General features: G+C 32.6%; 2 protein-coding genes across 5 annotated transcripts; both read right to left on the bottom strand.

The window, feature by feature from the left end:
- Positions 1–1,421: 1,421 nt before the first annotated feature.
- Positions 1,422–6,254, bottom strand: LOC136989399 (fibropellin-1-like). The gene is made up of 4 exons (XM_067287520.1): positions 5,844–6,254; positions 3,265–3,438; positions 3,082–3,201; positions 1,422–1,551 (listed from the first exon to the last, which is right to left on the bottom strand). The coding sequence occupies exons 1-4, from the start codon at positions 6,232–6,234 to the stop codon at positions 1,442–1,444; spliced, it is 795 nt and encodes a 264-aa protein (XP_067143621.1). The 5' UTR covers positions 6,235–6,254; the 3' UTR covers positions 1,422–1,441.
- Positions 6,255–8,143: 1,889 nt separating this feature from the next.
- LOC136989390 (kelch-like protein 12) lies at positions 8,144–13,454 on the bottom strand. Of its 4 annotated transcripts, none has more exons than XM_067287510.1 (13): positions 13,433–13,454; positions 13,153–13,369; positions 12,921–13,073; positions 12,652–12,857; positions 12,043–12,243; positions 11,876–11,975; positions 11,605–11,793; positions 11,292–11,526; positions 11,093–11,212; positions 9,968–10,151; positions 9,702–9,905; positions 9,321–9,535; positions 8,144–8,393 (listed from the first exon to the last, which is right to left on the bottom strand). In XM_067287510.1, the coding sequence occupies exons 2-13, from the start codon at positions 13,363–13,365 to the stop codon at positions 8,227–8,229; spliced, it is 2,187 nt and encodes a 728-aa protein (XP_067143611.1). In that variant the 5' UTR covers positions 13,366–13,369; positions 13,433–13,454; the 3' UTR covers positions 8,144–8,226. The 4 variants fall into 4 exon arrangements, with proteins under 4 accessions (XP_067143611.1, XP_067143612.1, XP_067143610.1 ...); XM_067287511.1 differs by having other exon boundaries at positions 13,437–13,454; XM_067287509.1 differs by having other exon boundaries at positions 13,153–13,454.
- Positions 13,455–14,352: the final 898 nt, after the last annotated feature.

The raw sequence follows: 14,352 nt of genomic DNA, 5'->3' as shown, positions 1-14,352 counted from the left end.
GCTTTAATTTGAAGTTATTTAATTATTTATTATGTTTCAGATTAATTACATATTTTATTAAGTTATTAGTGGAAGTATAGGAACATTAGTTTTAAAATGGAATTATTTAATTGGATTGATGGAAATAAGGCAATGCAACACGTGGGCGGATCTGCCAAGGGCAGATGTCTCTCGAGACAATTTTCTGTGAGAAATTGGTCCGTTTAGGTGTTAAGGTCTCACCCTTTTCCGTAGGTTTTTATTTACGAAGAAACACTAATGACCAGTCAGAATTCCCATTACAGTGAAAACCTAGAATTATGACATTTTAGGAATCGGGTGAAAGATTATCGGGAAATTTGGACGAAATACGAAAAGTCAATTGACATTTCGGATAAACGCGAATTACGATTACGGGTAGTCGGCAATTAAGATTTTGAATATTTTTTTTAAATCTCTCTGCACTGTGAGCACTAAACGGGCCTCTTTTAGTAAGCCCATTATACATTCGGCCAGGCCCATAATGGACCAGCCGTGTGGTTAGGGACGGGGCCCGATATATCCGGACGGACCACCACGTGAAAAATTCCTGGGGCTTTTGCGACCCGTCCGAATTTTATCCCGGATCCCTCAGAGAGGTAGGCCGTCTGAGATTCTGGCTAGTCGCTATCAAATTTCGCCAATCAAGACTTCGAATAATAGTGAATTAAGATTATCGATAGTCGACAACACAATCACGAATAACAATTATGGATAATCGCTAACTTTGCATAGTCGGAAACGCTAACACTCAATGAAATAATTTTCTTTCTTCGCCGCTTCGGCTGAAAATTTTCAGGTGGAATCAAGCAGTGTTGCCGTTTTTGTAAAATCTTACCTCCAAAAACTGCTACGTATGATAGAGAAATATCTCTAAAAATGAGTTTCAAAAACGTGTAAACAACCTAAATAACAGTAGTAACTATAACCACTACCATTCAGAACATCGTGTAAAAGTCTTGAGGGATCATTTTTTGACCAATTGCCCTACTACCTTACAGAGCTTGTTTGTCTGTTAAGTTATGGCAACGCAACACGGGCGATTTGCCGAGGGGGAATGCCTTCCGGGAGATGTTTTTAAGGGTAACCGCTATTCAGGCGTTTCAGACGTGGAGAAAACCTGGAAAACTCCACGTGGCCAGCCCGTCCTGGCGAGGCGCGAACCCACGACCGAACTCCCAGTGTTCAGGAAACAGAGGCTTGGTCGCTAGTGGGCAACTTATAGAGGTAGAACTTCATAAGTAGTTTTGGAACTTATAAATAATGAACATTAATAAACAATAAATTAATTACTTCTCTGTCATTCTTAATACATTTAACTATTAGATGATCTTTATAATATTTTTTGAAACCATTTTATATTTAGTTACCTCTGCCTCATTTCACTTTTTACGTAATATGTTTAATAAACAGTAATTACTTATTAAATTACATTCTTAGAAACGAATTTAAGAGGTACACATCTGAATCCTTTGTCAGTTGATATACAGAATTCGTTATCGGCACAAGAGAAATCATCACATTCGGGTAACACTAAAAATAGAATAAAGTTCAAATAAAAAAATGAAATTAGCATAATTATGTTCATGATGAAAACTTATATTTGTCTTTCCAGATGTAAAAAGCAAGTTAAATTATTTTATAGAATATATGAATAACTTTTTATACTTGAGAATAGGGTGCTGCTCAAGGCAGACTCGGTGGTGGAGAAAGGCATGCTCTTCTATCGTTTTCCAAAGAATATTACTCAATTACATTAAAATTATTTTAGTTTTTCTATTGTCTTATTTAATCGATGTCGTGCGATAAGCGTTTTTACATTTATCTTTATTTTAAATATGGTGACCAGACGTCCCGTATTACGAGACAGCGAATATCTTGATCTCTGTTCCAGTGTCTGGACAGTTTTTATCAAGACGCCGAAATGTTTTATTTCAAAATTCCTGGGAAAATGTCCTTTATTTCGAAGAATCTCAGTAAATTCTTTGTTTAGAATGCTGGTTCTTTTTAAAATCGCGCATATCTGTTAGTAAAAAATTTGCTACCTACCATTAAATTGTGGCGTTCCTATCTACTACACACAATGTTGTTAGATATGAAAAATGGCCGCAGAAACGGAGAGGCAATGCGTTGGATATCCAGTATTGGCAGTTTCAAAATCGTGTCAGTTTATTTTAAAGTAACAAATCTAATTGCTTTGTTTAGTTCTAGTTTGATGGGTTACGGTAACACCGCATAAGAGCAATTTGCCCAAAAAGATACTGTATAGGGAAACTGGACCGTGTTTTCGTGTGTCAACCAGCTTTCGTTGAAATGAAATGATTTCTGTTAAATCGTTTTCGTATCCGTTTCGTTATCTTTAACAGAAATAATTGGTTGAGTCGTTTAGCATCAGTGTATGCCGATTTAGTTTGATTGCATCTGCAAATCGAGCAAAATTTAGCTCAAAAGATTGAAAGTATTCAGACGAGATATTTTTCCGATATAAGTAATGTCCTTGAAGAACTACTGGTAATTCTTGAGTAGAAGAGAATGCTTTAAAATATATAATTTTTTGTACTTTTGTAGCAGAGAAATTAAAGTCGAATCTGTTAGTAAAAGAAATAGGACCAAGGAATAGGTCCAATAGTGTCTATATTCTTTCTCGTTTAGGATTTTATTATTCAAGGTAAATTTCAGTCGGAAACTGTCTAAAATTGCAGCTATTTTCGATGATACTCGAATAAAAGAGTTTGGTTTCCTATATTTGAAAATGGCACAAAATTGGCTCGATGTCATACGAAATTTTATTGGAGCCATGAAGCCATTTGAGAATCCCTGACCTTATCGTATCGATCAAAATACATTTTGATCGTATGTTAAAATAAAAGATTGGATTCTTTTCTGCTTGGTTACCAAATGGATGTTTAATAATATCATAAATTGAATTTCTCCCGTGGTAACGAAGAATAAATCATTCTTTATATAACTTACATTTAAATGTGAAATATATGTTTTATTAAAGATTACGCAATTAATAAGAATAATAAACGAGATTTATTACGTCTAGAATGTATCACTTACTAAACTGACATCTTTTTCCTACAAAACCTATCTGACAAACGCAGGAAATAGATCCACCATTAAATCCATCAATACAAATTGCTCCATTTTGGCACGGTTCTTCTCGACAAGTCACTAGACCTAAAAGCAAAATTCTTGTAATATATAGAAAAGGAAGGGACATACGATCTCAGATTAGCTTACGTTCGCATCGCAATTCGTTTCTTATAAATCCGGGAGGACAACTACAATTATAAGAACCGTAGGTATTAACACAGTACATATCTGAAGGACATTTTGCAGTTCCTTTCTCACATTCGTTTACATCTACGAAGCAGAAACGTCCAGTAAATTGTGGGGGACAAGTGCAAAAGTAATCTGGAATACAAATATATATATACTAATTTGTTACACCTAGTGTTGCTCGGGTTTATAAGAGAGAAATTTAAAACATAAAATTATTAATTTTACGAAAATACTGTCCAAGAAGAAAAATATCCGAGTCCTTATATGTAATAACTTGACTTTAATAGCAAGAAAAAACTAATAAAAATAAAAGATATTTTTCACAGTATAACTTGAAAATGTAAAGGCGTTTTTCAGGCATTAAAAATTATGGTTAATGTGTACCTAGGTAGTCCAAGATGGCGGCTCGTCTCTAATTCCAGCAAGGAAACAGTGGGACTCACGTTCTAACCTAAGCTAACCTAGTCTAATAATTTGGTTGCTAATAATTATGGTAATTTATTTGAATAGGTTAGGTTAGAACGTGCGTTTCCACTGTTCCCTGTCTTCTGATTGCTGGAATCGGAGACGAGCCGCCATCTTGGACTACTTAGGTACACTAACCAAAATTATATTGTTTGTGTTAATTACCCTTTGTTTACGTACTTCGAGTTGTAAGAGCGGGGTCGCTTTCAGCCTAGTTCATATAGGCGAACTAGGCGATGGCCTAGGGCGCTTGAATTCGGGAAGCGGCAAGGCAAAAGTACATGCATAAATTACAATAAATAATGAAAAAATAAATGTTTTTTGATCACAATCTTTTCTCACGTGTTGATCCGCGAGTCGCCATTTTGAAAGTAGCGCCGTAGTCTCACGATCGCGATATTGCGTGCTGCATATTAAATCGTGATTAACGATCTTGAAATTAATAATAAATTATTATTTAAGAATAACAAAACATATCAAATACAATTGAAACATTTTATTTCACATCTTTTCATAAAAATTACTAAATATTTATTCCTTAAATAAGAGTCGACTTTTTGCGGATTTACTGCCGATTAACTTTATAGCATTGTAAGGTGTGAATCGGTTACAATGGCAGCCTCCATAACTCTGACACTCAACGTGGATAAAACTGATTAATATTTGAATTTCATTGTAAGTTATTTTATTGTTTATTGATAAATAAAAGACTACTCTTCTATAAATACCTCTTTGAAGTTATATGCCAGCATTTAAATACCCCCGCGTTTCTTTATGCTGCGCTCGAGAAGCGCTTTAAGGAGGATGCACACATGCGGCGCGGCAAGGAAAAGCGGTGTCGCAAACGCGTTTTCGCCGCGCGGCAGCACAACCATACAAGCGGCAATCCGTTTACATTTCGGCGCATGCGTTCAGTATTCAAGATGGCGAACGATAGCGACACTGTTGCTATCCACGTGTTTACGAATTTTGTTTTGTACGGCTCGTTTTATTTAGCTAGAAGATTTCGTCGAAGATTCGAATGAATATTTTGGATTAGAGATATCGTATTGGCAAGAATCTTGCCGAGATATTTTGTTGGATCGATAAAGAACTGATGTACAAAATAGGCTTATTCTTCGATTAAGATCTCTCGATAAAGAATACTATTTCGAGTAAGATTCGGTTGTTTTGTTCTTTGAATTAAATAATATATGATTACTGTATCTGTGTAGAATTTGTGTTAAATTTATTATTCTTTCCTCTTTATTCTGATGTTAGTTATCTCGGTTAACCACGTCGAACTTTCCGCCATTAAAACACCACGTGATTGTATTTTCTCACGTGACTGCCAGACGAAATGTTATTGGCTGATAGAAACGCGTCTTGGCGAAACGCTTCTAATTGACCAACATTGCTCGTGACGTCATTTCGCTACACTCTCGCTGCATAAAGAAACGCGGCCATATTTAATCCGCGATAGTGCATAAGCTTCTAACCGCCTTGACGTAGGCAGAATCGGTAGATTAATCTACCGACTCTGGCTTAGGTATTATGAGCACTAATCCTTTTAGTCGCCGCCATCTTGTATTCCTGATAAACTATAATTTTCTTTTATTAAGAAGTTAAATGCAAGTTAAAAATTTAGGAAATAACAGCACTTATCTTCTAAAACCCTGGACAATTTTGAGGAAACACGCGAGCTTAAATAATAATAATAAAAAATTGCTGAATAACAAAGTTTACACCTAAATATTGTTAAACTTTGTATGGAGGATTTCCAAAACCGTGTTAGAGCGAAACCGGTAGTGTTGTACGAGGATATCTTCAATTTTCAAACCGTGTTGTTGGATGAATACTTGTATTTGTTTTGCGTAGTTTTGTGTATAGCGTCATCTAGCGAAAGTTTTGAACTAAATTTTTGGTTTTCCAAAATCCTTTTCCTTGTCCTTTCTATAGTAAATATACAAATTTTGGTGTTCAGACGCTTATTGATTACAGTTACAGAGTTCACTGATTAGGGAAACTTTAATTACGGCCATCGCGTACATAATGGTATGTTTTTAAAAAAATATTAAAGTAAATATCCCTACCTTTTCCCTTTTTGTGGCAAATTCCATCATTGTAGCAGCAATCAATTTTTAAATCTTCAGGTTGTACACGACTTACAGAACCCATAAAAGCCGATTTAATTTTCATGGGAGATATTTTTCTAATTTTCTCATATATTTTTTCTTCGTCTTCTGCGCTTAAATCTCTTTTAAATCGCAAAGATCTGATTTTCAGAATATAATTTTCCTTTGCAGAATTCATCTCGCTTGTTTTTTTCTTACTAGAGATAGCCAATATTTCATTTGTATCTTTATCATATCTTCCAGCTTTAGGTTTTCCGATGTTATTTGGCGATCCAAAATAAGGAAAATTTAATATAAATGGCAGATTAAAAAGTAAATAAATTACGAACAACGAGGAAAACGAAAACATGAAAAGCTTTTTGTGTTACAAATTCGTAATAATTACCAAGTAAAATAGACTAATTGTCAGAACATTTAAATTGTTAAAACATAAATTTCGTGTTTCATAAATCGAATTAAATTTCGTATATTAATTAAATTAGTAATCTAACTTTTGTGGTGTAGATTTTAATTAGCTTGCAACACGAAAATTAGTTACCAGCTAAAATTTCAATTCAAGCAGTTCGTTGGATATTGTGATAAAATATTTGAGTATTATTTAGTGTAAATTCTAGTGTTATTTAGCAAGAGTACGCAAAAATAGTAGTGACCAGATCCGGTTTAAAGATCCAGAGTTCTAAGCGAAACAACATTTAAGGGTCCTTTATTATGCATTAAATCAAATCTATTCTACATATACATATAAAATATCTAGCTTAAAATTATCGTAAACGTTTTTCCGCCATAAACAAGGAGATTAAATAGAAACGGCAACAACGAAAATCGACGGTTGAACAAGTGAACATGCGGATTTTTATTTGCGGATAAAACACACTAAAAGATGAGTCATAATGAGTAATTTATATTCTGACTTAATAAGTACTGTGCATGTTAATATATCCTATAAGCTCGTTATTAGTATATGTGTTTAAAACACATTCGGTTTAACGGACTTTCGGCAATATTAGAGAAATGGATGTCCGCTTAGTTCTATAAATTTATAACTACTGAAAGAACTGTTTGGAAACTTCTCATGTTCGGACCCCTACACAAAAGTTTAATTAAATTATCCATAAATCCCCCATAAAGAAATGCAGCAATTTCTAAATATGGTTTAACTCCAATTCTCTGAAATAATTTATCGACATTAATTTCTAATTTTGCAAATGAGGATTTTTTTCATTTTTGATCTTTTCTGCCTTGTGAATACTAAGACCTTTTTACTCATACGCATCATGGGTTCGGCCAAGCCCATAATAAGAGTGACTGAGGATGAGATACACGACCGACATATCCGAGACAGGCTGCCCATAAAGAATTCCTGGAGGCTGCCAGCTTAATTTAAAAGCATAACAATATTATCTTTCTTGTTGGAATGCGATCAACAGGTAGGTAATCAACCAAAATAAACATAATTAAACCTGCAGAAGCAGATTACGGAATTCCCAAGAATTTTCTAATCAAAAATATTAATTTATATTTTGATTTCTCACTCTTAAATGACTACATATTTTAAAAACTCTAGTTCAACGACTTGCGTGATTTTCCCGGCTGCAATGAAATTTTATTAAAAATATAACATTTATATTAAACTTAATAAATGATATTGTGTGTGGCGCCATCTGTTATGAGATTTTGTTATAAAACCTTTTATATTATTATTAGGAAATGGCAAGATTAATTTTGAGGGTAGGGATGAGTTTTATAAATAAAAAAAAGTTGTAAATGTTAATAACGAGTAAAATCTGTATTAAATCCGATCCTTCTCGAGATATAATAAGTGACTCGCCTGGATCTCACCATCCCGGAGACCTTTAACCACCAAAGTTTAATAGCATCAATGCCCCTCATACACAAGCTGTCATGATAAATTTCGTTTCTTAATCTTTATTCTATCCTGAGATATTACACGAAATAGACACCAATACACGCACACATATACCCACGAAATTTTTCTCTTTTTTTATACTTTTTTGGTTCAGATCTCAAAACATGCAGATTTTCAAAAAGGAAAACGGAAATGACACTTTCCCTTGTAAAGTGTACGTAACAGCCGAGAAAGTGTGGCAACGCAACACATGGGATTTTCTACGGAAACTGGCTCCTATTTAATATTAGAGCCGTGAAGAAAATGCCACTTGGTCAGCCCGTTGTCGAGGCACGAACCCGCGGCTACCGGTGTTCACGGATTTTATTTACTTGGCAAATTCGTAGAGAGAAATTGCTTTATTTAACAGTACTTGAAACATCGCTTGTTTATGTTATTTTCATAAGAAAGTCTGTAATTAACATTACGGATTAATTAATGATGTTCTAGAACAGGAAGAGAAACTGCAGCTATTCCGCACATGGGAAAAGGTAATGGTTCACATTTATTCCATGATCTGTTGATGTAATCCATGCTTATGAAATCAGAAATAGCAAATTTTTGGTAAGAGGTCAATCCTCCAATCACAAATAAAGTGCTACCTAAAATAATATAAATTTAAATTATTAATACTATGCTTTTAATTTAATTATAATAAAACCAAAAAATAACATAAGAAAAATTTGGAAATCTCAGACGTTTATAGATTTTCCAGACTCTACAAATATTTTTTAGAGTATGTGATTTACAATTCTCAATTTACTGTAATAAAATAATAGAAAGTTTTGCTTTTGAACCTAAAATCTTTTAAAAATTTATTCCTCTCTTTTTTTAAAACAAAGTTGATCTGGTTAATTTCGATAATATTAATATTTATACCATCCGTTTAAAAACTGTATAGTAGCCAGCTTAAACAACTTGTATCTACCTAGAACCTAAACCGTGAAATTAAACGATTTACATTTGTTTGTTTTGTTAAATTATGGCAACGCAACGCTTGGGCGATCTGCCTAAGGGGAGTGCCTTCCGGGAGGTCTTTTTAAAAGTAACTGGCCTCTATTCAGGCGTTACAGACGTTACAGACGTGGAGAAAACCCGGAGAAACTCCAGTTAACCAGCCCGTCCTGGCGAGACGCGAACCCACGACCGAATTCCCAGTGTTTCAGGGAACAGAACCGCTTGGCCACTGGTGGGCCCATTTACATTTCCTTCCTTTCTCTCCTATAATTAGTATTCCATAAGGTTAAGTTTTAAGTTATTTAAGGTTCTTTATTTGTTATTTAAATCAGCCTTAATTCCCATGTCTTCAAAAATGTCGTTTTTGTTGATGGCATTGAAATATATAATAACCCCAATCAACCTAAGATTTTAATTTGCTTGTAGAAACTTCGAAACCTTAAATGTCATTGTAAACATAAACAAAACTTCGTTGATCTGCATCTCCCTTTTACGTAATCCTTGTCTATTTAACTTTACGATTAATAGCAATATAAAAGTAAAATAAATTTTCAAACGATGAAAATACATACCAACAGAAACTGCTGTAACTCCATGTCTCGGGGAAGGCAATGGGGTCCATGGTAACCATTCATCTTCCTCATCGATGTAACAATACACTTCAGAAGTACTACAGAGAGAATTCTTTACTTTCTCTTGTCCACCGACAATGTATAGTTTTTTCTTATGTTCTACACAACCAATCGCAGTTAAAGGTGTTGGCAGTTTAGCATATTTTACAGTCCAGCTAATTTGAGGGCATCGAATTATGAGAAATATTAATTTATTAAAGTATTTTAATGAGAACAGATCTTAACATTTTCGGAGACGGACGATTGATATTATTTTAGTTAGTTTCTATTATTTATATGAATCTAAAAAAAATATGGAAAAACTTTGGTATAATTATTTACCAGTTGCTTTTAGGATCAAAACACTCAACATCCGTAACAATGTACACTTTATCTTCGGTAAGTGATTGTTTCATCCCACCGATTACCCATAGCAAGTCATTATGAGAAACAACACCCATTCCCATTCTTGGGTGAGAAAGTGGATTTTTCACCTCAAACCAAGTGTCTGTATCCGGATAATATGATTCAATAGATGATAACAACCTGTCAATATTTTACAGTAAAAATACAAGAAACAAATTTGAATGTAAGAAAACTTTTCGTACTTCTTTCTTTCGTCTTTTCCTCCAACCGCATAAATCATGCCAAATAAAACCGCTACTCCGTGATACATTCGGCCGTGATGCATAGTTTTCATGGTAGACCAAGATTTATTTCGGTAATTAAATCGATAACACGATGAAGTTGATATTATATTTCCTTTTTGTGTTTCTTCTAGATTGCATCCACCTGTAAAATTAATATATGCTTTTCAATATTGATCTGTAATTGAAGCATTTATAGAAAAAAATTTTTAAAAAACTTCCAGATTAAGATCAATAATATTTTATGTTGCATTAATATTCTTTATTCTGAAAATAAGTGGACATATTGATTTAATTTATAGTTAAACGAAAAAGGCATAAAAACACCTAATGATAATTAAAAAAACTGAAATTTTATAAATATTTTTATGTTCTATTTGTAAACTATTTTCAAATCTTATGTTATTAAATTGGATTTAATCAACTTGTCGAAAATAATTTAAATTGCTTCATCAAATTGTTCTTAAATGTTATTCTTTGATTGGCAGAGTCAGCTTAAAATTAAAACAATAAATGGCTATGAATATATACTGTATATATAAACAGGAACGGATTTAGGGGTGCGCAGGGCAAAACTGTATCCCCTTCTGAGGGTTTTATCCCAGTAAACCCGGGTACTATAAGTAGTAAAAAATTTTGTAAGGCACATTGTTTCCTTTCTGCACCTCCGTATAAAAAATTTTTGTATTGCTATTGTATGTAAACTATTTTAATTTTATTAACAATCCGACTTCACTTCTGATATTACAAGATAGAAAATGTTCATTTATTTTTCAATTCAGATTATTCGAATTTGCAAATAAATGGTTGTCGGTAATAATTCTAAATACAATAGTTAAAACAGCAAATAATTAAATTGGTTCGTCGGTTGTAAGCGAAATTAAAAATACAGTATATTGTTAATGCAATAGTTACGTGTAAAAATATACTGTAAAATAGTACATAATAATATACTAGTATTACAATTCTCATCAACGTTTTAAAGGTATGAGAAAATTATTTTATTAATTAGTTCAGAAAATGTTATCACAGATATTTTAAAGCAAAGATGAAATATTTAACACTAAAAATAAAAATGAGTTATACCTATACAATAGAGACTGTCCTCGTAACACACCGCTACTGTATGATGTAGAGACATTGGTAGCTTTCCGCAACGTTCCCATTCGTGTTGGTTTGAATTGTATCGCAGCATCGTCCTTTCTACTTAAGAAAGTAATAATAATAACTGAGAGAAGGAAAGAGAAATTAAAAATTTCTGTTTTAAATTCCTTTGATTATTTACCATTTGTGATATCTTTTCTTCTGACAGGATCGAGTCCACTTATAACAACCAAAGTAGGTTCTTCCCACAACTGTATAGAACCAAGAACTTCTTTTAAATTTTTAGTACAATCTGTAGCGTAATTAGACGAGCTTTTCTGTAAAAGTAATTGCAAACTGGGATCAGTGGTTACTACATCAATGTAATTTACTGAAATTCTTGTGTCTTTAGTATGATGTATTCCTTTGAAAGCATCCTAAAACACAAAATAATTTCTTTTAATTTTTCTCAAAATATTTCGAATAAATTTGAAACTCGCTTTAGTCATCCTTACTTCAAATTTACGGGAATACTTAGTAGTATTTCTGACTAAAAAGCTTCTAATTATTGCTTGCGATGTAATTATTTTATTCTTTTTATTTCCGAATAGTTTTTTTAATCGGTATAGTCGAAACGAAGCTTGTATCTTTCTGCTGGCCCGTTCACGAAGTAGAGCTTGTTCGGAGTCACCTCTGAATGTTTCCTGGATTTATAGACGTAATAATCATATAAAATATAGGCTTATTAAAATTTACGAAATATCCAAAATATTTACAAAGTCTTACCCAAAATAGAAATGGCCGTCCGCATAAAAGATAATGTCTAATTGGGTGATTAAAATCAGAAATTTTTTCTACTCTTCCGCACATTTTTGCCGATACGTGACTACAAATTTTGTAAATTTTACTTACATAAGTTAATTTAACTATTGAATTGTAAGCTGCATACATACCTCGTGGCATCAATAAGAAGATTTCTAATTACGGCATGTTCAATGATTCCAGGTAAAATTGGCGGATGGTAGCACGCCACTATTTCTTCCAAAGACATCATTTGGAATCTCACATTATCTATCACTTGCTTGATATATTGTTCTCTTTCCAAATAATTGTGATTGAGCCATTTCAATGCCGCGAGATATACAACCATTTCGCTAAATATTTTTTGGAAAAATTAATGAATTATTTAAAATAATAATTTGTTTCATTAATTTAATAGTTAAAAACGCACGAGTTTAATAATCGTATGTTACGATATATTCAACGTACGATTATTATCGTACGTTGAATATAGATTAAATATAAATATAAGCTCCGTTTGGAGATGGTAACTGAAAATTATATATATATATTATTTGGATTCTTCATATTTTAAGCCAACCGTGGGTTCTACCAGACTTACAATAGGGAGACAATGAAGTGAGGGACGGAGCACATGTATGGGACAGATGGTCTATGAAAAGTTTCTGGGGTTACTCGCCTGAATCGATTCAACCACAAGCTAGTGACGTGTACTGACGGCATTTTAAGGATGTTATGCAAATAATCTAAGAGAGAAATACCTTCTAGCTCCAATAACATCAACTGAGAGGAATTCACAAATCTGTTCTACATTCAAAACTACAAAATCTTTACACTCAATAACCTCTTCGAATTTTCTGGCCATTGCCTTAAGAGCTCTTTGCCACGTTTGGCGAAGACCCAGTTTCTTAGCAGTCACGTATATGGAAAGTAGATTATTGACATTATTTCCGGGATTTGTTAATATCTACAAAATAAAATTTATTTTTTAAATGAAATTGCAATTGTGTGAAATGAAAATGGTAAATACCTTATTGCAATTTTCGGATACTTCGTGTATCTCGAGTGTTTTGGATGCTTGATAAACATCAGTCAAATTCTGACAATTGATATCCAGTTCTCCCGTATACATGTAATTTAGTAAAATTCCGAATGCTTCAGCAGTAATGGATTTCAATTTAATCTGTTAATAGCTTATAATCCTTTGACTTTTATCTAATAATTGAATAAAACTGAATTATTGTAAAATTAGATCTACATACATTTTTCGGAGACTGTTTCTTAGATTCCATTAGTATTTTTCTAAAATAAGGAGAGTAACAAGTTAAAACAGATTTGTGAGCTGGATACGAATGTTTCTCCACTTCAATATCAATATCTGTCATTTTTTTAAATCTCCATAGACCAGCTGTATGTTGACCAAGAAGAGCAAAGTGACTATTTTTTCCATGTAATTCTCCCGTTTCCTTATTCATTTTACTATATAAATTCCTGATTATAATATAGTTTATTAACTTTCTTTAAAAGTTACGTTTTTCTAACGAACTTTTTTGTAAATTTTGGAATAAAAAAAAGATGCAAGTTTTACTTATTTCAACAAATTAATTCTTTATAATAAGAAAATTATTATTACGTTTTTCTCTGTTTAACAATACAATAATTTAAAATTAGCCAATACGAAATATATTTAAATCATTAAAAATTATTTCCTGAATGACATATTTACAATGGCTAATGGACTATGTTTAGTATTTAGCTATAATAATAAAAAAATATTTTTAAATTGGCATATTTATTCATTTTTCACAAATTTTATTATTTTTTTAATATTTTATATATATAAAAAGTTAAACTATATATTCTATTTAAGATCACAATCTCATTTAGTATTAGGTACACCTTTAAAATCAATTCTTTTTAGAAATGTATGCTGAAATTTATCATCATTTTAAGAAGTGTCTAGCTATTTCATGAAAGCACTAGCACATCCTTTAATAAAATAATTATTTCAGAATCTGTGGTTTTTCTGCCCACTTCTTGAAATGCTAACCTGGTTTCTAGATGTACAAACAAATTACTTTCAACTAGATAATATTTATTAAGTTAACAAATTTTAAGTTAAGTTTTCAATTTTCTCCGTTAAAATCTGACAATTTAAAATGTTAAAAATTATAAACTGAACTCTTGCTAATTCAGCCATTCCAGACTGGCAATTGCACTGGTTTACTGACATCGTAGGTCTAAATGCAATGAATGACCTCTCGCCTGGTTCTTTTTGCAGGCAGTTGGGAAAATATGGCATACTGACAAGCAATACTACACACAGAAATGAAACCCAAATAAATAAGATGTGTGACAGGGAAATGCATAGGCAGTCACACAGGTATCTTGGATAATTGAGAGGCCAGATTATTAAGAGTTAGATTATCAAGAGTGTACTGTATATCATTAGATATAAATGG

Source organism: Centruroides vittatus, unplaced genomic scaffold, assembly GCF_030686945.1.
Source record: "Centruroides vittatus isolate TY-2023 unplaced genomic scaffold, ASM3068694v2 scaffold_520, whole genome shotgun sequence".
NCBI classification, from domain to species: domain Eukaryota; kingdom Metazoa; phylum Arthropoda; class Arachnida; order Scorpiones; family Buthidae; genus Centruroides; species Centruroides vittatus.
The sequence above is the reverse complement of the archived record's forward strand: the minus strand, read 5'-3'. Positions and strand labels throughout refer to the sequence as shown.